General features: G+C 45.7%; 1 protein-coding gene and 4 non-coding genes across 5 annotated transcripts; 4 read left to right on the top strand and 1 right to left on the bottom strand.

Moving 5' to 3' along the window:
* The first annotated feature begins 2,973 nt into the window (after positions 1-2,973).
* Positions 2,974-3,045, top strand: TRNAW-CCA (transfer RNA tryptophan (anticodon CCA)). Its single transcript has one exon. It is a non-coding gene; the product is annotated as a tRNA-Trp (tRNA).
* A 954-nt stretch (positions 3,046-3,999) lies between these two features.
* On the top strand, positions 4,000-4,072 carry TRNAR-ACG (transfer RNA arginine (anticodon ACG)). The gene has a single exon. It is a non-coding gene; the product is annotated as a tRNA-Arg (tRNA).
* Positions 4,073-6,220: 2,148 nt separating this feature from the next.
* On the bottom strand, positions 6,221-6,293 carry TRNAR-ACG (transfer RNA arginine (anticodon ACG)). Its single transcript has one exon. It is a non-coding gene; the product is annotated as a tRNA-Arg (tRNA).
* A 1,536-nt stretch (positions 6,294-7,829) lies between these two features.
* Positions 7,830-7,901, top strand: TRNAW-CCA (transfer RNA tryptophan (anticodon CCA)). Its single transcript has one exon. It is a non-coding gene; the product is annotated as a tRNA-Trp (tRNA).
* Positions 7,902-18,851: 10,950 nt separating this feature from the next.
* LOC115946087 (gallinacin-10-like) lies at positions 18,852-19,297 on the top strand. Its single transcript, XM_031046684.2, has 2 exons — positions 18,852-18,909; positions 19,161-19,297. The coding sequence occupies exons 1-2, from the start codon at positions 18,852-18,854 to the stop codon at positions 19,295-19,297; spliced, it is 195 nt and encodes a 64-aa protein (XP_030902544.1).
* The last annotated feature ends 1,820 nt before the right edge of the window (positions 19,298-21,117 follow it).

A 21,117-nucleotide genomic window follows, 5' to 3' on the forward strand; every position in this document is an offset into this window, starting at 1 on the left:
AGACATCAGTTTGACAGATGGACCACTCGGTGGATAAAGAGCTGACTGGATGGATGTATGCAAAGAGTTGTGGTTAGTGTCTCAATGACCAGTATCAAGTGGTGTCCCTCAGGGATCGGTGTTGGGACCGGTCTTGTTTAACAACTTTGTCAGTGACATGTACACTGGGATTGAGTGAGCCCTCAGCAAGTTTGCCGATGACACCAAGCTGTGTGGTTCTGTTGATCCGCTGGAGGGAAGGAATGCCATTCAGAGGGACCTTGACACACTTGTGAGGTGGGCTGATGCCAACCTCATGGAGTTTAACCATGACAAGTACAAGGTCCTACACCTGGGTGGGAGCAATCCCAGGCACAGCTACAGGTTGGGCAGAGAAGAGATTCAGAGCAGCCCTGCGGAGAAGGACTTGGGGATGTTGGTCGATCAGGAAATGAACATGAGCCAGCTTCAATGTGCACTTGCAGCCCAGAAAGCCAACTGTATTCTGGGCTGCATCAAGAGGAGCGTGACCAGCAGGTCAAAGGAGGTGATCCTGCCCCTCTACTCTGCTCTCGTCAGACCTCACTCGGAGTATTGTGTGCAGTTCTGGTGTCCTCAACATAAAAAGGACATGGAACTGTTGGAACAAGTCCAGAGGAAGCCCCAAGGATGATCAGGGGACTGGAGCACCTCCTGGATGAAGAGAGCAAAATGCATCTCCAGCCTGGCTTTGAAGCTTGTGGAGCCCATGAACTGGTTCATGGCTCCCTCTTGCGGGAAGACATGCTGGCTGGGAACAGACACCAAGGCCCTTTTTGTGGGCAGGGTTTGCTCAGATGGAGATGTAGATGCCTGTCCCTTTGCTCCAACTTCGGCACTGATCATTCACAGTGTTAAATGCGTGAGGATTATTAATATGTTTGAAGAGCAGGGTGTGTTTTTGGGTTTCATACATCGAGTTTTAGGGACTGGAGTTGCTCACTTTCAGAATAAGTATATAACTATAAAGTTAACTTTATTTCTAACTTCATATAATTTTCTATCATTTATGTAACTTCAAAGCCCTTTGTAATTATAGTAGTAATGAGAGCTCTGCTCCTTTGAAGATGAAGCAAAGGTGCAGGTAGGCATCTGCTCTGTAGACATATTCAAGTTCCCAAAGCAGCATCCCACCCCAGAAGACCTTCCCCTAGCACTTCCTGCCTTGCCATTCAGTGCTGCCTCATACATTCAGAGAGCAATAATCACATCATGCCACTTATTGTTATTATATTTGTTCAAATAAAGCTCATTATCAATAACCTGAAAATGCAGTATTTCAGAGTCTTCTGCTGAGATTTCTTATTTTCACAAGAGAATAACATTTCCATGTAGAAATGTTCCCTAAAACTAGCCTGGGTGAGAGTGCTGTGGCTCTGCTCCCAAGAAATTGGCCACAGATAGGAATCTAATCCAGTTGAGAAGTGGTCTTTCCATCCAGGTAAATATTGCACATCTCAGGTACTTGTACACGGTACTCACAGATAGTGGGGAAGTAGCTCACTGGGTATGCAATACAAGCAAACTGTCTTTAGCATAACTAGATAACTATATCCTCTGCAGAAAATAAACTCATCTATTGAACTATCAGTTGTGTGATTCCTCATTCGAGTGCTGTAATTTTTATTTGCATTTTCAAACCATTTCCTCAATTTTTTCTCATTTTTTTTGTCCTTTTTCAAGGATTGTTCTGAAATGGATCATTCTCAATAAGAACTATGGATTCAGCACTGCATCACAAATGTGTATACTTCAATAGTTTATTTTCTCTAAAAGGAAGGAGACATGCTAATAACAGTGTCAGAGCTCTAACTCCAAGGTTTTTAATATGGGCTGTGGGGCAAACAGGAACTGAGTGCAAGAATGTCAGAATCTGCACTATAAGGCCTAAGGTAGGGCAGTGGGGAACAACGAGTTGTAACAGTTACTTTCCAAGTAAAATGCCTGATGGATTTCTGATTTAAAAAAATGTCTTATTGCTGGCACAATATATGGCAGAGAGAGGGGGTAAGCCAGAGGCAGGACAGAACCCAAGGCCACTTGCCCACCACTTCCAAAGGATACCAGTGCAGCCTGATCCCCACCACCTCCACCATGGCCAGGCTGTGTGCAGGAGCCAGACGGGGCTCTCATGGCACTTTGTCCATTGCCCTGCTGGTCCCTGCCCATATTGTGCCCGCAGCTTGTCCTTGCCCCAGATGGACTTCATAAAATCATAGAATCATAGAATAGTTAGGATTGGAAAGGACCTCAAGATCATCTAGTTCCAACCCCCCTGCCATGGACTTGTAGTGAGAAGTTTTCTGCATGATTCTGGGGTAGGCCTGGAGTTGGAGAGGTAGGAGGAAGGTTTCACTTCCTCTCTGACACCTCTGTTCATGACAACCTTGTACTAACCACCCATGAGGAAAGGGCTGGGCAGCCAGAGCTAGCACTGGGCTTTGCCTACACTGTTGGTGGACCCTGCTTGCACTGGTGGGACATCTTCCCTTTCTTGTAGAAGGTTCAGCTGCCATTACGAGTCGACACAAGGCTGTGGCAGGACATCAGGAGCTGTGACATCCAGCTCTGACTGGACCAAGCCCAAGGGCTGTCTGCAACGAACACTCTCCATGACCTCTTCTGGGTATATACCCAAAGCCTGCCTCGGGCTGTGCTGAAGGAGGGGACCATGTCCCTTCTCTGTGTTGTGCCCTGGACCACCATACATCACAGCATCCCTAAGATGCTGTGCCTGAGCCTGCAGATCACCTCATCCCATGCTGCACGCTCCTCCTGCAGCCTGGACTCCTCACTGCAGAGAGCCCTTGGCTGCTCTCTCCTCAGGTTACCTCTTCCCCTCCACAGCTACAGCCTTTTTGGGGTGCCTGGACACCCATGGGGTGGTCGCCATAAAGAGGACATTCCCACTGCCCAGGCCAGGGTCTGTGCTGGGGACCCACACACCTCCACCCTGACCTCGTGGCGCAAGGGCAGCGCGTCTGACTCCAGATCAGAAGGTTGTGTGTTCGAATCACACCGGGGTCAGCCTTGAGGCATCACTGGGTATCCTCTGTGTTCACCCTGCTTTTCTGGGGGGCTGGCCTGTGTGAGGGGCAGCTACAGGGGGCACCTTGAGAGTGGCTGAGGGAGAAAAAGTGATGCCCAGAGCTTTTCTTTCAGCCAGGTGTAGTGCTGTGCTGGTTGGAGATTATGGATCATGGCCATAGTAGAGGCCAATGCTGGGAAGTGTTGTGGTGGGTGTCTGCCACAGTTTTCCCTCATCAAAAAGTGAATTCCTCCTCAGGGAAGTGCAAGAAGCTTCAAGACTGCAAGCTCAGTCACTCTGGAGGATCTGAACTTACCCATAGGCAATAGTTGCCTGGGAGGCTAACATGTGGTGGTACATTCAGCCCAGGGCATTTCTGGAGGGGGTGAAGGACAATTGTTCAGTGTAGGGTTAGAGAAACAGAGGCAGGATTCTGAGGAACAGAAGGAGAAGTTTTCCAAGCACAGTAAGAAGCAGGATCTGGGAGGCTCTGGTCTGCTCAGCCTCACCTCAGAGCCCACACAAAGGCTATGCAAGAAATACTCCTGAAAGGCATGCCCAGGTGAAGGAAGGACTGGAAATGACCAGAAACAGTGACCATGGATAAACCAAGGGAAGGTGACTCTTGGCAGTGTGATAGGGTCCTTTGAAGATGTTACTTCCTGGGCAGTCAACAGGACACCAAGGAACATAATTCATCTTGACATGGGTTTGACATGTCAGTGTACCAGGACACAAGGGACACAGCGCCTAAGCTCAATGCCAAGGTAAAGCCAAATGGCTGCAGCAGCGAGCAGAGGGGGTTGTGTCAGCAGCTGTCTGTCCAGCTGGCGTTCCTCACTGCCTCGTGTGGCACTGGATGTTGTTTGGTGTCTTAGTGATGGGCGCAGAGCATGTTGTGCAGGACGAAGGATGCAGAGCGCCTGCCAGGGCCAGAGGGATGGTGAAAGCAGGGGCCAGTGGCGCAATGGACAACGCGCCTGACTACGGATCAGGAGATTGCAGGTTCGACTCCTGCCTGGCTCAATGCTTTTAGCCTGGCCACGGCTCCTCCTGTTCCCTCTGCGAGGGCCTTCAGCCCTCCCTGGGGCTTTCTGCAGGGCAAAGGTGCTGGCTGCGGTGTCCTCTTGCCCTGCAGGAAGGAAACACATTCTCCAGACCTTGTGGCAGAGCTGGGCCCCTTGCTCTCATCACTCTCCTCTGCTCACTACTGACATTACTCCCACAGTTCACTCATCTTCCATACTGGGAATACTGCAGAGAGCTTTGAGGGCCCCACTTTGAGAGCATTGGTCATCTGGAACAAGTATAGTGGAGGGCCATCAAATTGTAGCATTTGCTTTATGAGGAGAAGCCATGGAAACTGGGTTTATTTGGACAGTGGAAGAGGAGGCTTCAATGAGCACCTGATAGAAACCTTCCAGTACCTATGAGGAGGTCATCAAGCCAAATGCTTCATGTGTTTCATGATGAGAGGTTGAGAGACAATAGGTATGCATTAAAATGGGAGATTCTGGCCTATCCCTTTAAAAAGTCCCTGTGGCTTTCTGGGCTGTGAGTACACACTGCAGGGTCATGTCCAGTTTTTCCTCCACCAGTACCCCCAAGTCCTTATTTGCAGGGCTGCTCTCAATCCTTTGTCCCACAGCCTGTACTGATATGGGGGATTGCCCTATCATGTGCAGTTTCATGATCTCCAGGACAAGAAAGACTTTTGCAGACTTCATTAAGTCCCAGAGATGGTCATCCAGATGAGAAGGAGATGGAGTCTCAGTTGAGGAGTGGTCTAGAGAGGCAGGTTTCTATAACAGAGAGAATAAAAGGTCAAGGAAGGATTATAACCTTGTTTTATGCTGTGTGCCTACAGAGAAATTGGACCCACGCTTTTCTTGTGGACATGGAGGATGAAGCTCAACAAAAATCACATTATATCAACAGAAATCTCCATTAGATGGTAGAAAAAAAAATGTCACACATTAGAGCAGGGTCCCAGGGAGGGTTTGGAGTTCCCATCCTTGGAGACATTCAGATGTCTACTAACAGAATGACCCAATGTCAATGACTTTAATGCTCTGGGCAGGGGATTAGATCACCTGCCTTCCAGGGATCTCTATAACCTGCTTAATATGTGCTTAACTAAATCCTGTTGCAGCCTCCCCTGCACCTCTCAGAAAGCCCATTTAGGCCACCTCTTTATCCATAGTGGATTGCCTTTGCTTGGCATTTCTCCCTTCCTGTTGGGCTTCCTGCACAACAATATCTTCTCTTGCATCAGGATCAGTATACTGGCCAAAGAAACTTTCATCATGAGGGTGGTAGATCACTGAGAGAGGCTATGGCATACATCCTTGGAGTATTCAGAGTTCAAGTAGGCAGGGCACTGATCTGAATGTCATAAGTTGAGTAAAACTAGAGATCTCACATGTCAGTTCAGCAAAGGCAAACACAACATACTGCATCTGTGATGGACAGCCCAGTGCAGATCTACTGTCCGTGCTTTCCATGGGGCTTACTGAAGTTGAGTGCAGAACTTGGCAAGGCACTGACAAAGAGCAGCAAGACCAACGTGACCCTCAAAGACGGTTGGGGACCAAAGCACATGACATGTCAGGACAGCCTGAGGACTGGTTCTGTCCAACCTACAGGGGAGCAGTTCAGGAGGCATCTTCATTCTGCTGTGGGATTTGCTGTTGTGCCCCAACTCTGCCATAAGGTCTGGAGACCCTCTCATCATGAAACACATGAAGCATTTGGCTTGATGACCTCCTCATAGGTACTGGAAGGTTTCTATCAGGTGCTCATTGAAGCCTCCTCTTCCACTGTCCAAATAAACCCAGTTTCCATGGCTTCTCCTCATAAAGCAAATGCTACAATTTGATGGCCCTCCACTATACTTGTTCCAGATGACCAATGCTCTCAAAGTGGGGCCCTCAAAGCTCTCTGCAGTATTCCCAGTATGGAAGATGAGTGAACTGTGGGAGTAATGTCAGTAGTGAGCAGAGGAGAGTGATGAGAGCAAGGGGCCCAGCTCTGCCACAAGGTCTGGAGAATGTGTTTCCTTCCTGCAGGGCAAGAGGACACCGCAGCCAGCACCTTTGCCCTGCAGAAAGCCCCAGGGAGGGCTGAAGGCCCTCGCAGAGGGAACAGGAGGAGCCGTGGCCAGGCTAAAAGCATTGAGCCAGGCAGGAGTCGAACCTGCAATCTCCTGATCCGTAGTCAGGCGCGTTGTCCATTGCGCCACTGGCCCCTGCTTTCACCATCCCTCTGGCCCTGGCAGGCGCTCTGCATCCTTCGTCCTGCACAACATGCTCTGCGCCCATCACTAAGACACCAAACAACATCCAGTGCCACACGAGGCAGTGAGGAACGCCAGCTGGACAGCCAGCAGCTGACACAACCCCCTCTGCTCGCTGCTGCAGCCACTTGGCTTTACCTTGGCATTGAGCTTAGGCGCTGTGTCCCTTGTGTCCTGGTACACTGACATGTCAAACCCATGTCAAGATGAATTATGTTCCTTGGTGTCCTGTTGACTGCCCAGGAAGTAACATCTTCAAAGGACCCTATCACACTGCCAAGAGTCACCTTCCCTTGGTTTATCCATGGTCACTGTTTCTGGTCATTTCCAGTCCTTCCTTCACCTGGGCATGCCTTTCAGGAGTATTTCTTGCATAGCCTTTGTGTGGGCTCTGAGGTGAGGCTGAGCAGACCAGAGCCTCCCAGATCCTGCTTCTTACTGTGCTTGGAAAACTTCTTCTACCATCACACATTACCCTCCCAGGCAACTGTTGCGTGAGGGTAAGTTCAGGTCCCCCAGGAGTGACTGCGCATGCACTTATGAAGCTTCTTGCACTTCCCTGAGGAAGAATTCGTTATTTCCTACTTGATGAGGGAAAACTGTAGCAGACAGCCACCAGAACACTTCCCAGCATTGGCCTCTACTATGGCCATGATCCATAATCTCCAACCAGCACAGCACTACACCTGGCTGAAAGGAAAGCTCTGGGCATCACAATTCTTGCTCAGGAGTTGGCCAGTGCCTTGCAGAGCCCTGCCCCTCACACAGGGTGAATGAGAGGGTGTCCAGTGGTGCCCCAAGGCTGACCCCAGTGTGATTCAAACACACAATCTGGAGTCAGACACGCTGCGCTTGAGCCATGAGGTCAGGGTGGAGGTGTGTGGGTCCCCAGCACGGGCCCTGGCCTGGGCGGTGGGGTCCTCTCCATGGGGACCCCTAGGAGAAGGGGCTATGGGATGTAGAGAATACGGGGCCACCCCTTGAGGAGAGGTTAGACAAGTGATGCCCACAGCATGGTGACCCTGCTTGGGGGTGAAAGCCCATGGAGGGATGGTGCAGAATAAACAGTGTGGGTCCAGGGCATGTGGAGGCAGCTGAACCCAGAACACATTCCATCTCCTTCTGTGGGGAAGGTGACCCCAGCCAGGATGTCAAACTGCATGAGGATCTTTCCTGCCACAGGGTGTGAGGTGGGTGCTGTGCATCTATCACATAAATGGGGTGTCTCGCTCCAGGGAGGTGGCTGGACATAATCCCCCCTGCCCCTTAGGGATGCCAAGCTCAGGAGCCCCTTTCTCCTAGGAGATATCCTACAGGGCTGCTCTGGGCAATGGTCATATTTTGGCCTTCCTCCTCTGAAACAGCTCATTTAGAGCCCTTCTTGCAGGCTTAGCAAGGCAAGTGTTGAGATGCTCCTCCCCTTCCTTCAGAGAACACTCATGTGCATAAAGTCCAGGGTGATGCTTGGGCAGAATCTGTCCCAGCCCTGACCTCGTGGCGCAATGGTAGCGCGTCTGACTCCAGATCAGAAGGCTGTGTGTTCAAATCACACCGGGGTCAGGATGCCCACCTCCCGTGGGGTCTCACTGTGAGATGGGCATCTCCTTGGCAATTAATTTTGCCTTCCCACTGTGCAACCCATAGCCCTGGTGGAGGGCAGTAACTGCGCCATGGCAGAGTAGTCTTTCCTTGCTGGACCCTTGGTAGGTAGTGTCTGGATAGCTTCAGCCTTCCCTCATCCTATGTCTACAAAGGAGACAGGATTAATGGGCATTCCAGCTCTGGCTCCATGACTGAGTACAGCTTCTCTTGGTCCCAATGCCCCTCCTGGGCAAGAGCATCCTACTCCAGATGTGTCCTTCTACAAAAAGCCCAGCCTGCAGTCTCTCTATCCATAGCAGGACACATTATCCATTGCAGCATGGGCTCTTGCAAGCATGGCACCCTGTGACAAGATGTTCTCATATTGCTTTTTTGGGTGTTTTGCCTCCCATCTTATCACTGTGCACTCTGAGGAAAGTCTAGGTCCATCTGCTGTATACCCTGCTGTTTGTTAGGTTGGGGTAAAAGCCTTTTGCATATTCTTCCTCAGGTTGAATATATCCAATTCTTTGCATCTCTCTTCGCATCTCAACTACTACAGCCCCCACCAGCTTAGTGGTGGACTTGCTTCACTATGTCATGTCTTTTGTTGGTTCTGCTGCAACAACCAACTGTGGGGAGCCATAACCAGGCTGTCAGGACTAACCATCAGGGGCTTTAACTCTCTGCTTACTCTCTTCCTGCTTTCCCATGCATTTCTTGGTGAGATGGACAGAGAAGATGGAGGGCTGGAAAAAAAGGAGACTCAAAGCTCTGGGAATGACCTTATATGAGTTATGATCAATAAAAGTAGTTGAACTCTTTTAAGTGCTCTTTTAGGATGAATTTCAGGAGTAATAATAAGAAACTTAATGGGGAAAATAGAGACCCCCTGGGCTCAGGCTATCCCATAGCCAGGCATCACAGCTCTGGAGAGCCCTGGAGATGCCCTAAGTCTGATATTGTCTGGGAATCACAGCCACAGACAGAAGACATAAAAACCAAGTGTAGGTCCTTTGGTGGTTCCCATTCTCTCTTCTCTGATGAGCATAGACCTAAGAGCCCCTATCCCGTGTCCCAGAGCTGCTGGCTTGTCACTGATGGGTTGAGCGAGCAGAAGATTTAACTGGTGCCTGTCCTCCAGATGTCGCTACCTCACTGCCAATATCCTTGGCTCTTCCAAAAGCAAGCATGGATGGGGATCACTCAAAGGCAGGGGAGAGAGAGATCACCAAACGCACATGGCTGTACCATGGGGAAAACACTGCAGATAGACTCTGTTCATGCCAAACCCCGTATGGGCTGAGTGCATTCACACAGCTTCTAAACCAGGGGCAAGGTTTATGCCACCACTCTGCCCTTGTGTTGTGATTTTCTGCCCTTTTGACTTCTCTGAAAAGAAAAACCTCAGGTATTTCCTTTTGCAGACCTTCCACAGCTGAAAAAAACCCAACCAAGTATAAATTATTAGATGCTTTTATCACACTATTGAAAGACCGGTATCTGGTAAGAAGTATTATTCTGGAGCACTTCTGCTTAGAAGTACTATTTTCACTGCAGCCAACAAGAACAGGTTTTACATTTCATAAAGCACACCAAGATTTATAATTATCCTCACTCTTCAACGGCCTGAACTTTACAGACTTTTTTAAACCTTTTATTGTTTTAAAGTAAGAGTGACTTGAGTCACAGTATAGGCAAGGGGTGGCTGCTGATGAGGTTTAATCAAAGGGGTAGTTTGCTAGGGAGTAGAACTTGAAGTGTCCCATGCAAGAGAATTGATCATAGGTTACTTTATAACCAACTTATTTCACAATCTTTAGACTGTCTGAATTTTTCTACTTGGAACACTCTAACTTGTATAAACCTTTGAAGCAATATCAAATGGGAAGGTGTGAGAGAGAAAGGCTTTCAAATGCTCCATAAAACTGTAAATCCTTATGATAAATGTTGTTTCATATATGACTTCATTTTCCAATGAAAATACAGTTCTTGGAAAATTGTGATCAGTCCTATTGACGTCTGTTACATGGAGTGTTTTACTTCAAATATTGACATACAACCAGCTTGAGCAGAGGCAGACATATGAGGAGGGCTGTGAGCACAAGCCCAGCTCCCCTGAGTTGGGATCCCTGCTCACAGTGCCCTCTGGATCCAGCTCTGGATTGTCGGTTTCTCCTGAAAATGATTACAGAAACTTATTACTTTATATATAGAAGAGTGCTGCATCAGGCAGCAAGGATTGTCCCTGGCTGTATAAGCATCTGTGCCTCTCCTGTGCCACTGGGCTGTGCCCACTTCTAACACAATCATACGACTGCACTGGAAGTTTCATTTTCATTTCCCTCCATCCTGTTGAGTCAAGGTGCATTGTCTAAGTTGAAGACAAGGTCACATCTCCTTGCTAGTGATCAAGGCAAGGTCATTTGTACTCTGCTGGACATTTTTAAGGAGAAAGATACTCCTGTTTGTGAAGGGAGGCTAATTCCTAGGCACCAGTGCCAATAATTCAGACTTTAGCCTCTTTTTCCTTCACTATCTAAATCACCTATAAAACGGCTGCTGGAGAAATGATGAAGAAATTCGTTAAGATCTAAATCTCAAGCTTTGAGTCTCTTGTTTTCTCTGATCAAGTCTCTGCTTGTTTCTCTCTGTGCCTTGATTTCCTTTTCCAGTTGGTGACTTGGCCCTAGGGAAGGGCTTGTCCATGTACCAGATGGGGTAGAAGAGAGACTACCAAATTCCAGCACAAAGGGAATCATGCATGGAGAGCTGTCTATAAAAGTCTCACTGTTCCAGTCCACAGTACTTTTATTTAGAGGTCTACATCAGGGATAAAATGCAAAACCAACTGCTTATCCATTTCCCCAGTAGAGTGAGCTCCCTGCTTTATACAGCTTAAGAAAGGCAGGGGGAAAGCCATGCAGATTGCAGTGCTTTTGGGTAACATTAATTCCCCCATCTGAAAGATCTGGCAGACCTTCTCATTTTGCTATTATCTGTACACTTTTCATTGATGCCTGATCTTATGGCTGTGTTGTTCTATCAGCACACTCTTTCCACAGGGTTTGTGCCGTGGAAGATGAATAGCTGCTTCTCAGTCTTTTGTGTATGGAAAATCAACTAGATTTTCTTTCCTTTGTATCTTTTCCATGGCATTTTGTCACTTATGTATGAACAGGAGCTGTCTGACAAACGGGGTTTAGTCCCACTGTTTGCTTGCTTGCTTGTTTCCTCTATGCTTCTGAGATTTTAAATTATATTCCTGTATGCAAACCTGTTCTTGCAACTAAATCGCTACACAAGGCTGATATCCTTTATACTGGTGAAATGGCTGATCAAATAAGAACTGTTGTATCTAAAGGGACAAAGGGGTAAAGCCAGAGATTTCACTTACTTGTGGTGTGATTGCAACAGCTTTGGTCCAAATAGTATTGCAGCATAACTGATGAGTGCTTTGAGGCAGGGGGAATAAGTGGAGAGGAAAGAGAGAGGAAAAGGCTTTATCCACCCTCTCTTCTGAGAACAGCCATAGGAAAATTCCCTGGGGCAGCATCATGTCCATGTTGGCGAGTAAATGAGTTTTGGGGCAGAGGTACAGGACCATATCTCTATAATATCAGCTAACCTGGGTGCAGTTTGTGCCCAGGCCAACTAAGACCAACCCAGACTATCCCTGGCAAAGCTAGGGGTTGGCATGGGACCATTCTCAATAGAGAGTTTTAATTCAGCCATCTTGTTCTGCAGGGTGAAAGAGTTTATGGATGTGGCCATCCATAGCTTATGAACGGCATCCTAGCTGCCTTAGGAATGGTCCCCATGATCTTTAGTTGAATAGTTGACACAACTATCCTCCCCTTCCTTCCTCTGGCAACATCACTCTGTCCACTGTTGGACTAGCTCCACCACCACCCACGACCAGACACCATCAGCACACAGGAAGCTATGCCAGAATAACTTCTAGCATACCAAACTTCCCCTGTTCATTATCCATCCTTCCACCCCAATCCAATGGAAGGAGTCAAACAGAAAAGAAAACACAGATTTTAAGGCTAAATATGTTATATGTTATCCATAGCTTCAGATGATGACTAGGCAGCCCAGAAGATTCTGCATTGCAAGGTGTACCTAGAGAACAGTGATCTACAGGGCTTGCCTGTGGAGGGGTGCTGTATTTTTGTGCTGACAAGGAGTTAGATTTTTTGCTATACTTTTGTAATTCCTTACCAAGGCCAAACCTCTACATATGATCTTTGCACCAACACCCACAAAACCGTTCACATTGCCCCTCTGAAGGGCTGGAGATGTGGGTGAAGTGTGGGTGAGCCTGTTTTACACCCCCTGCAAAGGAGTGGGCATGAAAAGTGTACAGAGGGCTCTTGAGAAATGCAGCCCTTAACACTGTTAGCAAGTCTTGGCCTCTCCAAAGGTCATTTTTCTGGTAGTATCTGGCTCATTACCCAGGAGGAATCCCACCCTTGGGGGGGGGGGGGGGGGGGAGGTACTGCTGTTAAATGTATGGTTTCCCAGCAAAGTCATGCACAGGGAAGCAGGAGCTATGAGCCGTGGGTTGCTCTGTGGAGACCTTTATGCAGAAGGCTGGAAGTGACCCTGTCAGCTGCTGCAGGGTTGGGTGACTGCAAATGGCCTTGAGCTTTTTGTCAACTTCAGCAGATGGAAATCAGATCAGCTCATGCCCTATCAGTGTATTTGTGAACAAGGGAGCTCAAAAACTAACAGTTCATCAGCTTCCTTTTCCTTCTGAGAGACTCTTTCAAGCTGGCTTCTGCAGATGCTGCAGATCAGTCCTGCTCCCAGCTCCACTGGGTCAAGCCTCGTCCTTCATCCTGGGGATCAGAGTCATGGAGATTAGAATGGTGGGGAAACACCACTCACGGATGGGGAGGTGAAGCAAAGAGCAGATTTACATGGTGCACTCAGAGGCTTACCTGATAGATGCTTATCTCAAGGAGATATTTAAGGGACAGCAGATATCATAGAATCATAGAATAGTTAGGGTTGGAAAGGACCTTAAGATCATCTAGTTCCAACCCCCCTGCCATGGGCAGGGACACCTCACACTAAACCATATCACCCAAGGCTTCATCCAGCCTGGCCTTGAACACTGCCAGGGATGGGGCAATCAAGGAGATGCTTGTAGTCCTGCCTCTGTCTCCCAAGAAATGGTATAGTCATATACTGGGATGTTTTCAGTACACAGAAGGTGAAGTTCCAGCAAGAATATTAACTGAAACTGGTCCTAAACTAGAAACTGGGAAGCAAATGTCTTTGTGATGAAGGTGCAAGGAACGAGCTCCTAGTCCCCAGCCAGGCACTGCCCCTTCTTTTCCCATCCTGAGCAGATGTAGCTCACTGGGTGGTAGAAAGCAAATACCACACACACCTCCAGCCCCCATGTGCATTACACAATGCACTGATTAGTTCATTGGAATTTGATTATGTACTTGTTTACATCATGGTTTACATAACTGCGTTTTAACTGTAATATCAGCCTTAGAAGATGTGAGCTGCTTTTCAGAGAGCTAGGAATGAAGTAACTAAATGAATTGAAGTAATTAGGTGTTTATTATAAGGGATTCCTCTGGGTGGCTTGTTTTCTTTGTCCTTTAGATGATTATATCTCAATTAATCTTTAATAACTCCATGAAGATATTTTGTTTGTTAGATTGGTGATACATCCTCTTTTAGTATTGTCTTCCACTGTGTGTTATGTGTCCAAAGAGAGATCTGCAATGGCTGACTTTCAGCATGGGATTTATATGTCACTTACAAGCACCTAATCACTGTGATTTCCTTTGGTGGTGGTGGCACCCAAGTAGAGACAGGCACAGTGAAGAAGCCCTATGCAACCCTAAGTTTAATCAGGACACTGATGTAGAAGATGGTTGTCTTAATCCCAAATTGTTTGTAGCAGCAAGACAAAGAGGCATCCGAGATAGATGTTCTATGGGTAGGAGGAAGAATGGTGGTTGCCAGAGCGCTTTTTTAAGGGCTTGGCTGCAATTGGAGCAAAACCAGCCAAATATGAGTGCCTGCGATATGATGTTTCAAATACAGACTGGAAAGCTATCTTCTGCACTAATAACAGTGCCTTTATCCAGCTCCTGAGATCCTGTGGCACAGTGTGACCCATACTGTACAACTGTCTTAGCCTCCAAAAGAAGGTGACTGCATCAGACTCTACTTGGATAGTTCCTAGCTAGGACTAATTGTTGAAACAGCCCAGGAATTTCTGGCAGAGGCCAAAACTGACAGAGCTGTTCTAATAATTCAATCCTGTGGATGATCAATTTGCAGTGATCACGTCCTGACACTATTTAATCTGTACAGATGCAGAGAAGTCAGATGAATCACTGTGCACTCTATCAACTGTACTAGCTGCAACTTGATTGGTTATAATGACATCTTGGACATAGCAGACACAATGGACTTGTCTATTACACATGAAAACAAGCATGCTTATGCAGATGAAGGTCAACGCCACTCTGACCTGTCTGTTCTGTACAATTCCAATTCTTGTGGCTGCAGCATTAGCAGCTTCCTGCCTCACAAGAGCCAGGGGAGCTCCAATGGTTTTATTTTTGATGCTGATGGTGCCCAAGTCAACAGAAATCTGCCCAACACACCATAGGAACCAATATTTTGCTGCCGCACAGAGGGAAGCATTTAAACACTGCTCACTGTCTAATGAAAACACTGTTGGTGTTTTATTTTATCATCAACTGCACAATAAAGGTTGGACTCGATGGTCGTAAAGGTCTTTTCCAATGTAGTTGATTCTCTGATTATATGATAATTCTTAGAGCTTCTGTGCTATTTCAGATTATAACATCCACAAAGAAGCCTTATCTCCTTCCAGGAAAAGTGTCATGCCAGCAGCGTCAGCATTGTGTGACATAACAGGAGACTCGTCCTGCAGGACCAGAGAAGTACTAGTCTTTTCTTGATAACATACAGGTGATCCTGCTTCCCAGACTTCCTCTCAAACACTGATTATTATTCCTTCTCGCTCTCATCTCTGCATAGGAATATTCCTTTTGTATGGGCTTTAGAGCCACGGAGGACATTACATTCTCTATGCTGATTTTCAGTGTTTTTATGTAAAGGTCTATTTAATGTTGACTGACTGTATGTATTGCAACATGAGGACACATGCAATTGAAATCAAAGTAACCAAGGGCAGGTAATAATTGACTAGGTTCCCAGACCTCAGCGTTGCAGCATCCCCAAACCTTACATGCAGGGAGGCTCTCCAGCCTCCTCTTTTGTCATTTCAGTGATACTGGGAAGTCTCTTGCATGTCAGAAATCGCTCACTACTCTGTTGTACTTTTCCTCTGAAGTTTCTCTAATAGAAGAGCATTGTGTCTATCACAAGCACCATGAGAACTGATGGAAGAACAGAGGTAAAATGTGCCTGGTAGTCTTTGCTTTGAGCCTTGTGCACCCATTTGGCCCAAGTGAAATGGCGTAAACCACTAAACTGACAAGTCATATGTGGGAATACTTCACCCAAGAGCATGGTGTATCTGTGTAAGATGCAATGGAGAAGCAGGCTGGATGTCAGATTCACCTGTAGCTATCCAGGCAGAGGTTGAAAGAGTGCATATCTCTTACTACCAGGTATCTGCAGTCAGCTGTGGGAGATAAACACCCCATTACTTACATTGCAATGGGAAGAGCTGTAAATTTGATTTACATTGATTTCCTGCAGAGAAAACTGACTAGCCAGCTACAAAAGTAGGAAAATCCAAAAGTGTTGGCTAAAATTGTCCAGTGTGAACATGGAGATGATGATGATGAAATGAATGCAAGATTTCAGTCTATGTTCTTTCATCTTGTTTGCTATCTTTTGGAAGCATCAGACAAAGGGCACAGTTGAAGAATATATCATCATAACTAATTAACTTACTACTGATTAATGGAAGATCAAACACTGCACATGTAAATTACTCTGCATGCAGTGTAAGGGAAAAGCCAGGAAAACATTGAAGTATGTGCTAGTATGAATTTGGTTTTTACGTCACTTAAGCATATACTTTGCTAAATAACCGCATACCTGTGTGGTTTTAAAGGCATACTTACAGTTAAAATGGCAAAACGAAGTCCTATCTGTCTCCAAATACATGTACCCCATTATAAATAACCATTCTCAGAAGTATAATAATTCTTAGATTCTATTTTTTTATTAGCTATTGACTGTTTAAATTATTCATAAGAGAATGTCTTCAAGAAAATGTTGAGGCCTTACAAAGTTGCCTGTTAGTAAATGGAGAGGAATAAAGGGAGCACTATTCTGATATGGTGGTGAGGTACTGGAATGAGTTGCCCAGGGAGGTTGTGAATGCTCCATCCCTGGCAGTGTTCAAGGCCAGGTTGGATGAAGCCTTGGGTGATATGGTTTAGTGTGAGGTGTCCCTGCCCATGGCAGGGGGGTTGGAACTGGATGATCTTAAGGTTCTTTCCAACCCTAACTATTCTATGATTCTATGATCCTTCATGACAGCACAGAGATCTGCTGATGATAACGGAGCTTCTACGATTAAAAGATGTACATCTCTTCCCAATCTCGAAGGCAAAATTAAATGTCTTTTGAATGTCATGCGTGCCTTCCCTTTCATTTGCAACCAATATTCTCATGGAATCTTTTATGTCTTATTTGTATTTCAGTATTCTTGCATGAGGTTTCAAGTAAAATCACCCTAATGCCTATTTACCTCCCTAATACCTAAAACCTCTAGGACAGGTACCTACAACTCCTTGAGTTTCCATGTCTGGAAGTTAACATTCAACAAAAGTCTGGAATCAGATGTTCTTTAAGGTCCCTTCCAACTCAAACCATTCCATGATCTTCATGACTCCTTCCTGGCCCTGACTACCATGGGACACAGATCCACAGACATGTTTCTGTGCTCCAGCCCAGGCCACTGCTGTGCTGCACAAATTGCTTTGCTCCTCAGGGGTTTTATACAAGTTTGCCCTGGTTTTAAGCAGTCAGCTTGCACTTGTCTTTGTTTTTACCAGGAGCCAATGTAATGGAATTTTCCTGTTGCTCTGAATAACATTTTCAGGCTGCCTGTGTTAGCAGGGCTTAAAACGTTGCTCAGTTTCCCAGAAGGCTGATTTCCTCCTGCAAGAAATGAGATTGTTCAGCAACATCTATGAGTGCTATGGCAGTTTGCACTGCTGAAATTAAAGAATTTGGCTTGGGTAGTAGATTTATTCTGTTCTACAGGTGGAAAACAGTACAGCCCTGAAAGCAAACAAAGCTTGTTCAAATACAATGTGTGATAGCAAAGAGGAGTCACCGATTTCCCCCATACCACATTCTGATTTTAGCTGGGGAAAATATGACTCCTCTTTAACATGGACTTCTTTAGGGAGCAAGAGGTGCTCAAAAACCACACTTCCCATTGCAAAACATCGCAACACCATTGTCCTGTCTGTGTGAAAGACAGGTGGGGGAAATTCACATTTCAATGGGTCTTCATAAAAACAAAAGGGTTTTGTTCACATTCGTATTGTAGATCAGGTGTCTGTCAGGGTGTCCCACTGACAATGAAAGAGAAAGGATAAGAGTGAAAACTCAGCCATTCTCTGCATTAAAAATGGGGAAAATTGACCAGTTGCCAGCAAAAAAGAAGAGATAATTTCCAAGGCAAGGGTACAAAAAAAGAACATTCTGGAGTGCTTGGTATTTCCTGGTTAATTAGATTTTATGGGTGGAAGAGGGAAATCAGTGTTTACCTAACTGTTATTTGCTGCATAAACACTTAAGCAACTCACCTTGTTAGCTTCTCAGCTGCTTAAGCTTGCCTGTTAGTATGCAGATTAAACATAAACATCAGTAATGTTTTTATCCTGCAAATAATTCTTAGAACAAAAAGACCATTAACTCTGGGTTGATTATAATAAACAAGGTAATAAGGAAGCAAATTGCTGAACCATAATGTCAGAGGTAGGAGCTGCAGAAATGCCTGGTGTTTGACAGAGATCAACCTGTGCACTATGTGTGACAGTATTAGGGCGAAGGGAGGATTCCCATGGGTGCAAAGCTGTTGCTATCATTTGACATCTGGCCCAGGATCTGATGAAGGAGAACATTCAGTATTTTGGTCCCCTAACTAGTGCTTCTCAGAAAATTAACAGCCATGTGGATCATGCTCTGAAGTGAAGCCCTAGATGTTGCTCTTCGAGGCATTATGTCTGCTGAGATTCTCATGGAATCAGCCCATTCTCCCAACCTCATGGGCAATGTGAGGGGAAACAAAAGGATGTCAAAAGTTGGTAGAAATGCAAAGCACTCAGGGTGGTACACGAGTGAGAATTACAGGAGAGAGCTTTGCATCAGCCCTCTGCAGTGGGTGAGGATGTCCCGAAACCTGTTTAAAATGTGATGAAGCAAAGTTGTGCCATCAGATTTTTCCAGTGTTCTTGACGTCATCCTCCTGGTGACAGGGATTGCGAGATGGAGACAAATATTACATGACTCATCAGTGAGTGATGGATCCAGGGTCAACAGTGGGACCAGACTCCAGCCCTCTGCCTAACCCATCCCCATGCCTGTGTTTGAAACAGGCTGGCAAATGGCAAGGGGTGCAGCTCGGTGGGCTTGGCTGGTGGTCCATTGTGCAACCAACAGGGTCAGTGGATATTCACCCTTGGGCATTGCAACACATTCACTGCACATTTCACTGCAACCTGTGATAAGGGAGATAACCACCCTGCTTTCCAGAAGGTCCTTTGCTGTTACTTATTGACAAAGCACTCAGCTGTCAAACTTGCACAATCCCACAGGCCCTATAAATTCCAGGTACCTTTCCTAGCTTCTTCCACAACCAACCTTCATCCTCCATTGGTCATTCAGGCACTTTGCAGGAGCACGAAGCTGAAAAATCAACTGGCAGCCATGAGGATCCTCTACGTTCTCTTTGCTGTTGTCCTCCTGCTCTTCCAGGCTTCTTCAGGTGAGAAGCAAAGTTAATCCTACAAAGAGCAAAAGGGCTTGTAAGCAGAGGTGAGGAAAAGCATCCATCAACTGACAGGCAAGATGTGATGATGCTGGGATGGTGCTGTGCAGTGGATGGGACCGAGAACACCTGTGCTCACAATGGCACTCTTCCTTAGAGAACATCTTGGGGTATAAAAAATACCCTTCTTAGAGAAGGATAAATTTTAGACAGAAAACTGATGTTTTAACATCTTCCACTTCCCACAGGCTCTGCAGATCCCCTTTTTCCTGACACCACAGAGTGCAGGAACCAGGGAAATTTCTGCCGTGCTGGCTCATGCCCACCCACCTTCACTGTCTCAGGGTCATGCCATGGGGGGCTGCTGAGATGCTGCTCAAGGTAAGTGCCACAGGACTGAAGGGCATCAGAAGGCATCTTTGTCCTGCTATTTTATCTGATGTTTCCTTGAATAATAAGCACAAGACCGTAGGGCTTGCAGGGCAGCCGTTTGTGAGGAGTACAGATGGAGGATGAACAGGTTGTTGTGTTCACACATTGTAGATGTCTTTTTAAGGAGGCAATTGATTTTTATGGTAGTTATGTGTGAGAGTAAAAGGAGGGTCAAAATTTCCCATAAATCAGTGTGTTTCACTTTATTTAAAATTGTGATAGGAAGAAAAAAAGTAGCTTTTTCAGGAAACTACTAGGAAAATACTTCACAGTATTTTTATCCAAACAATGTATCTCCTTTTGTTAGTTTAATTTCCAAAAAGACCTAGAAAATTGAATTTTAAGGGGGGAAACATGTTCACCAGACTCTGCTTCTCATTCTCTTCCCATCTCTCCTTCTTCCCACCATTATGCAGCTCTTAGAAAGGTGAAGAATAGTGAATTTGTTAGTGACTGGAGACAACTGTGTGTGCATCTCACTTTTGTCTTTGGAGATGACTTTCTAATAATGTATGCATTTTTCCTTATAGAAAGATTTTTTCCTTCTTTAAGGTTATGAACACACTTTTGAGGAATGCGCTTTAACTTAGGATAAAACATATTCCCAGGCGTTTAGTTCCTACAGAAGTTTCGTTCTGCTGATGGCCACGTAATGATCATTGCCAGCTGCAGTGACTACCACACACACTCAATTCAGTGTAAAATGAGGAGATGTTCCTGCATTTTAGAATGAAAAGAACAGCTGTGATGACATAACTCATCCCAACAAGGAATGTTCAGGCAGATCCTCAGCCACTGATGTGACTGGACAGAGCCTGGTTCAAAACAAAGGGAGAGCTCAGATCCTTATTTTCTAAATTTTCCAGAAGTTTTTATTCTGTTATTTATAGAATTGCCAGGGTTTAAATGTTCCCAGATACTGAAGAAAGTGTGATGGGATTGCTCTAGGGAGAAGGTTTCATAGCATTTCATCAGCACATGGATCCCCACATTAGTCAGATGGTGGTTTCAGGAAACCCAAATCATACCAATATGGGACATGTCTGATGTCACAAGATTAAGATGCAAAGGAAGCATCCACTTAGGAACTCAGGGAAGTAAGTAAATGGTACAGAAGCAACTTACTGTAAGACTGTTTTAGAAAGGAATGATGTGATTCCTCAGTCTCTGTGTATGATCATTCTCTTTACAAAGCAATTTCTACTGATAGCAAACAGACTGGTAGGAGCAGATGGCAGGTCTCCAACTTCAGATTTCTGTGAGAACATCTGCAAAGCATGATCAAGGGAGGATTGGGGCTGGGAAAAGAACAAGACCTCTTGAGCTTGTTTCCAGGTGTAATTTTTTCTATAGAAATACTCTTCCTTGGAAGAGGGTACCCATATGTGGTATTGATGGGTGCTAATGTTCAGGATTAAAAATCTTCCTATTTAGATTTTGGATTTTCAGCTGGGTTGATCAACACAGCAGTAGAATTGAAACCAATGGGTATTCTGAAGTACAATATAAGGAGGGTTTTTCCAGCTTAGGATTCAATCTACTGAGCTGCTTGAAAAAGAAATCTTTTAAATTGGATGCAAAGAGTTTGATTCATTAAATATACATTGAGCTATTTAGTGGCATTTGAAGTGCCTTGGAGTGTTTAAATATACATGCATATATATATATATATACATATCTGGCTGAGATAGCTCATGAAATACAGGAAAACACTGCTTTTCAGAAAAGATGGGAGAAGGCCAAACAGATGCCCCAGAACTCTTCAAATGACAT

This window comes from Melopsittacus undulatus, chromosome 3, assembly GCF_012275295.1.
Source record: "Melopsittacus undulatus isolate bMelUnd1 chromosome 3, bMelUnd1.mat.Z, whole genome shotgun sequence".
NCBI lineage: Eukaryota > Metazoa > Chordata > Aves > Psittaciformes > Psittaculidae > Melopsittacus > Melopsittacus undulatus.

Coding starts and splice junctions, on each gene's coding strand:
- LOC115946087 (XM_031046684.2), top strand. CDS start 18,852: ATGAGGATCCTCTACGTTCTCTTTGCTGTTGTCCTCCTGCTCTTCCAG. Junction 18,910..19,160: donor GCTCTTCCAGGCTTCTTCAG/GTGAGAAGCAAA, acceptor CACTTCCCACAG/GCTCTGCAGATCCCCTTTTT.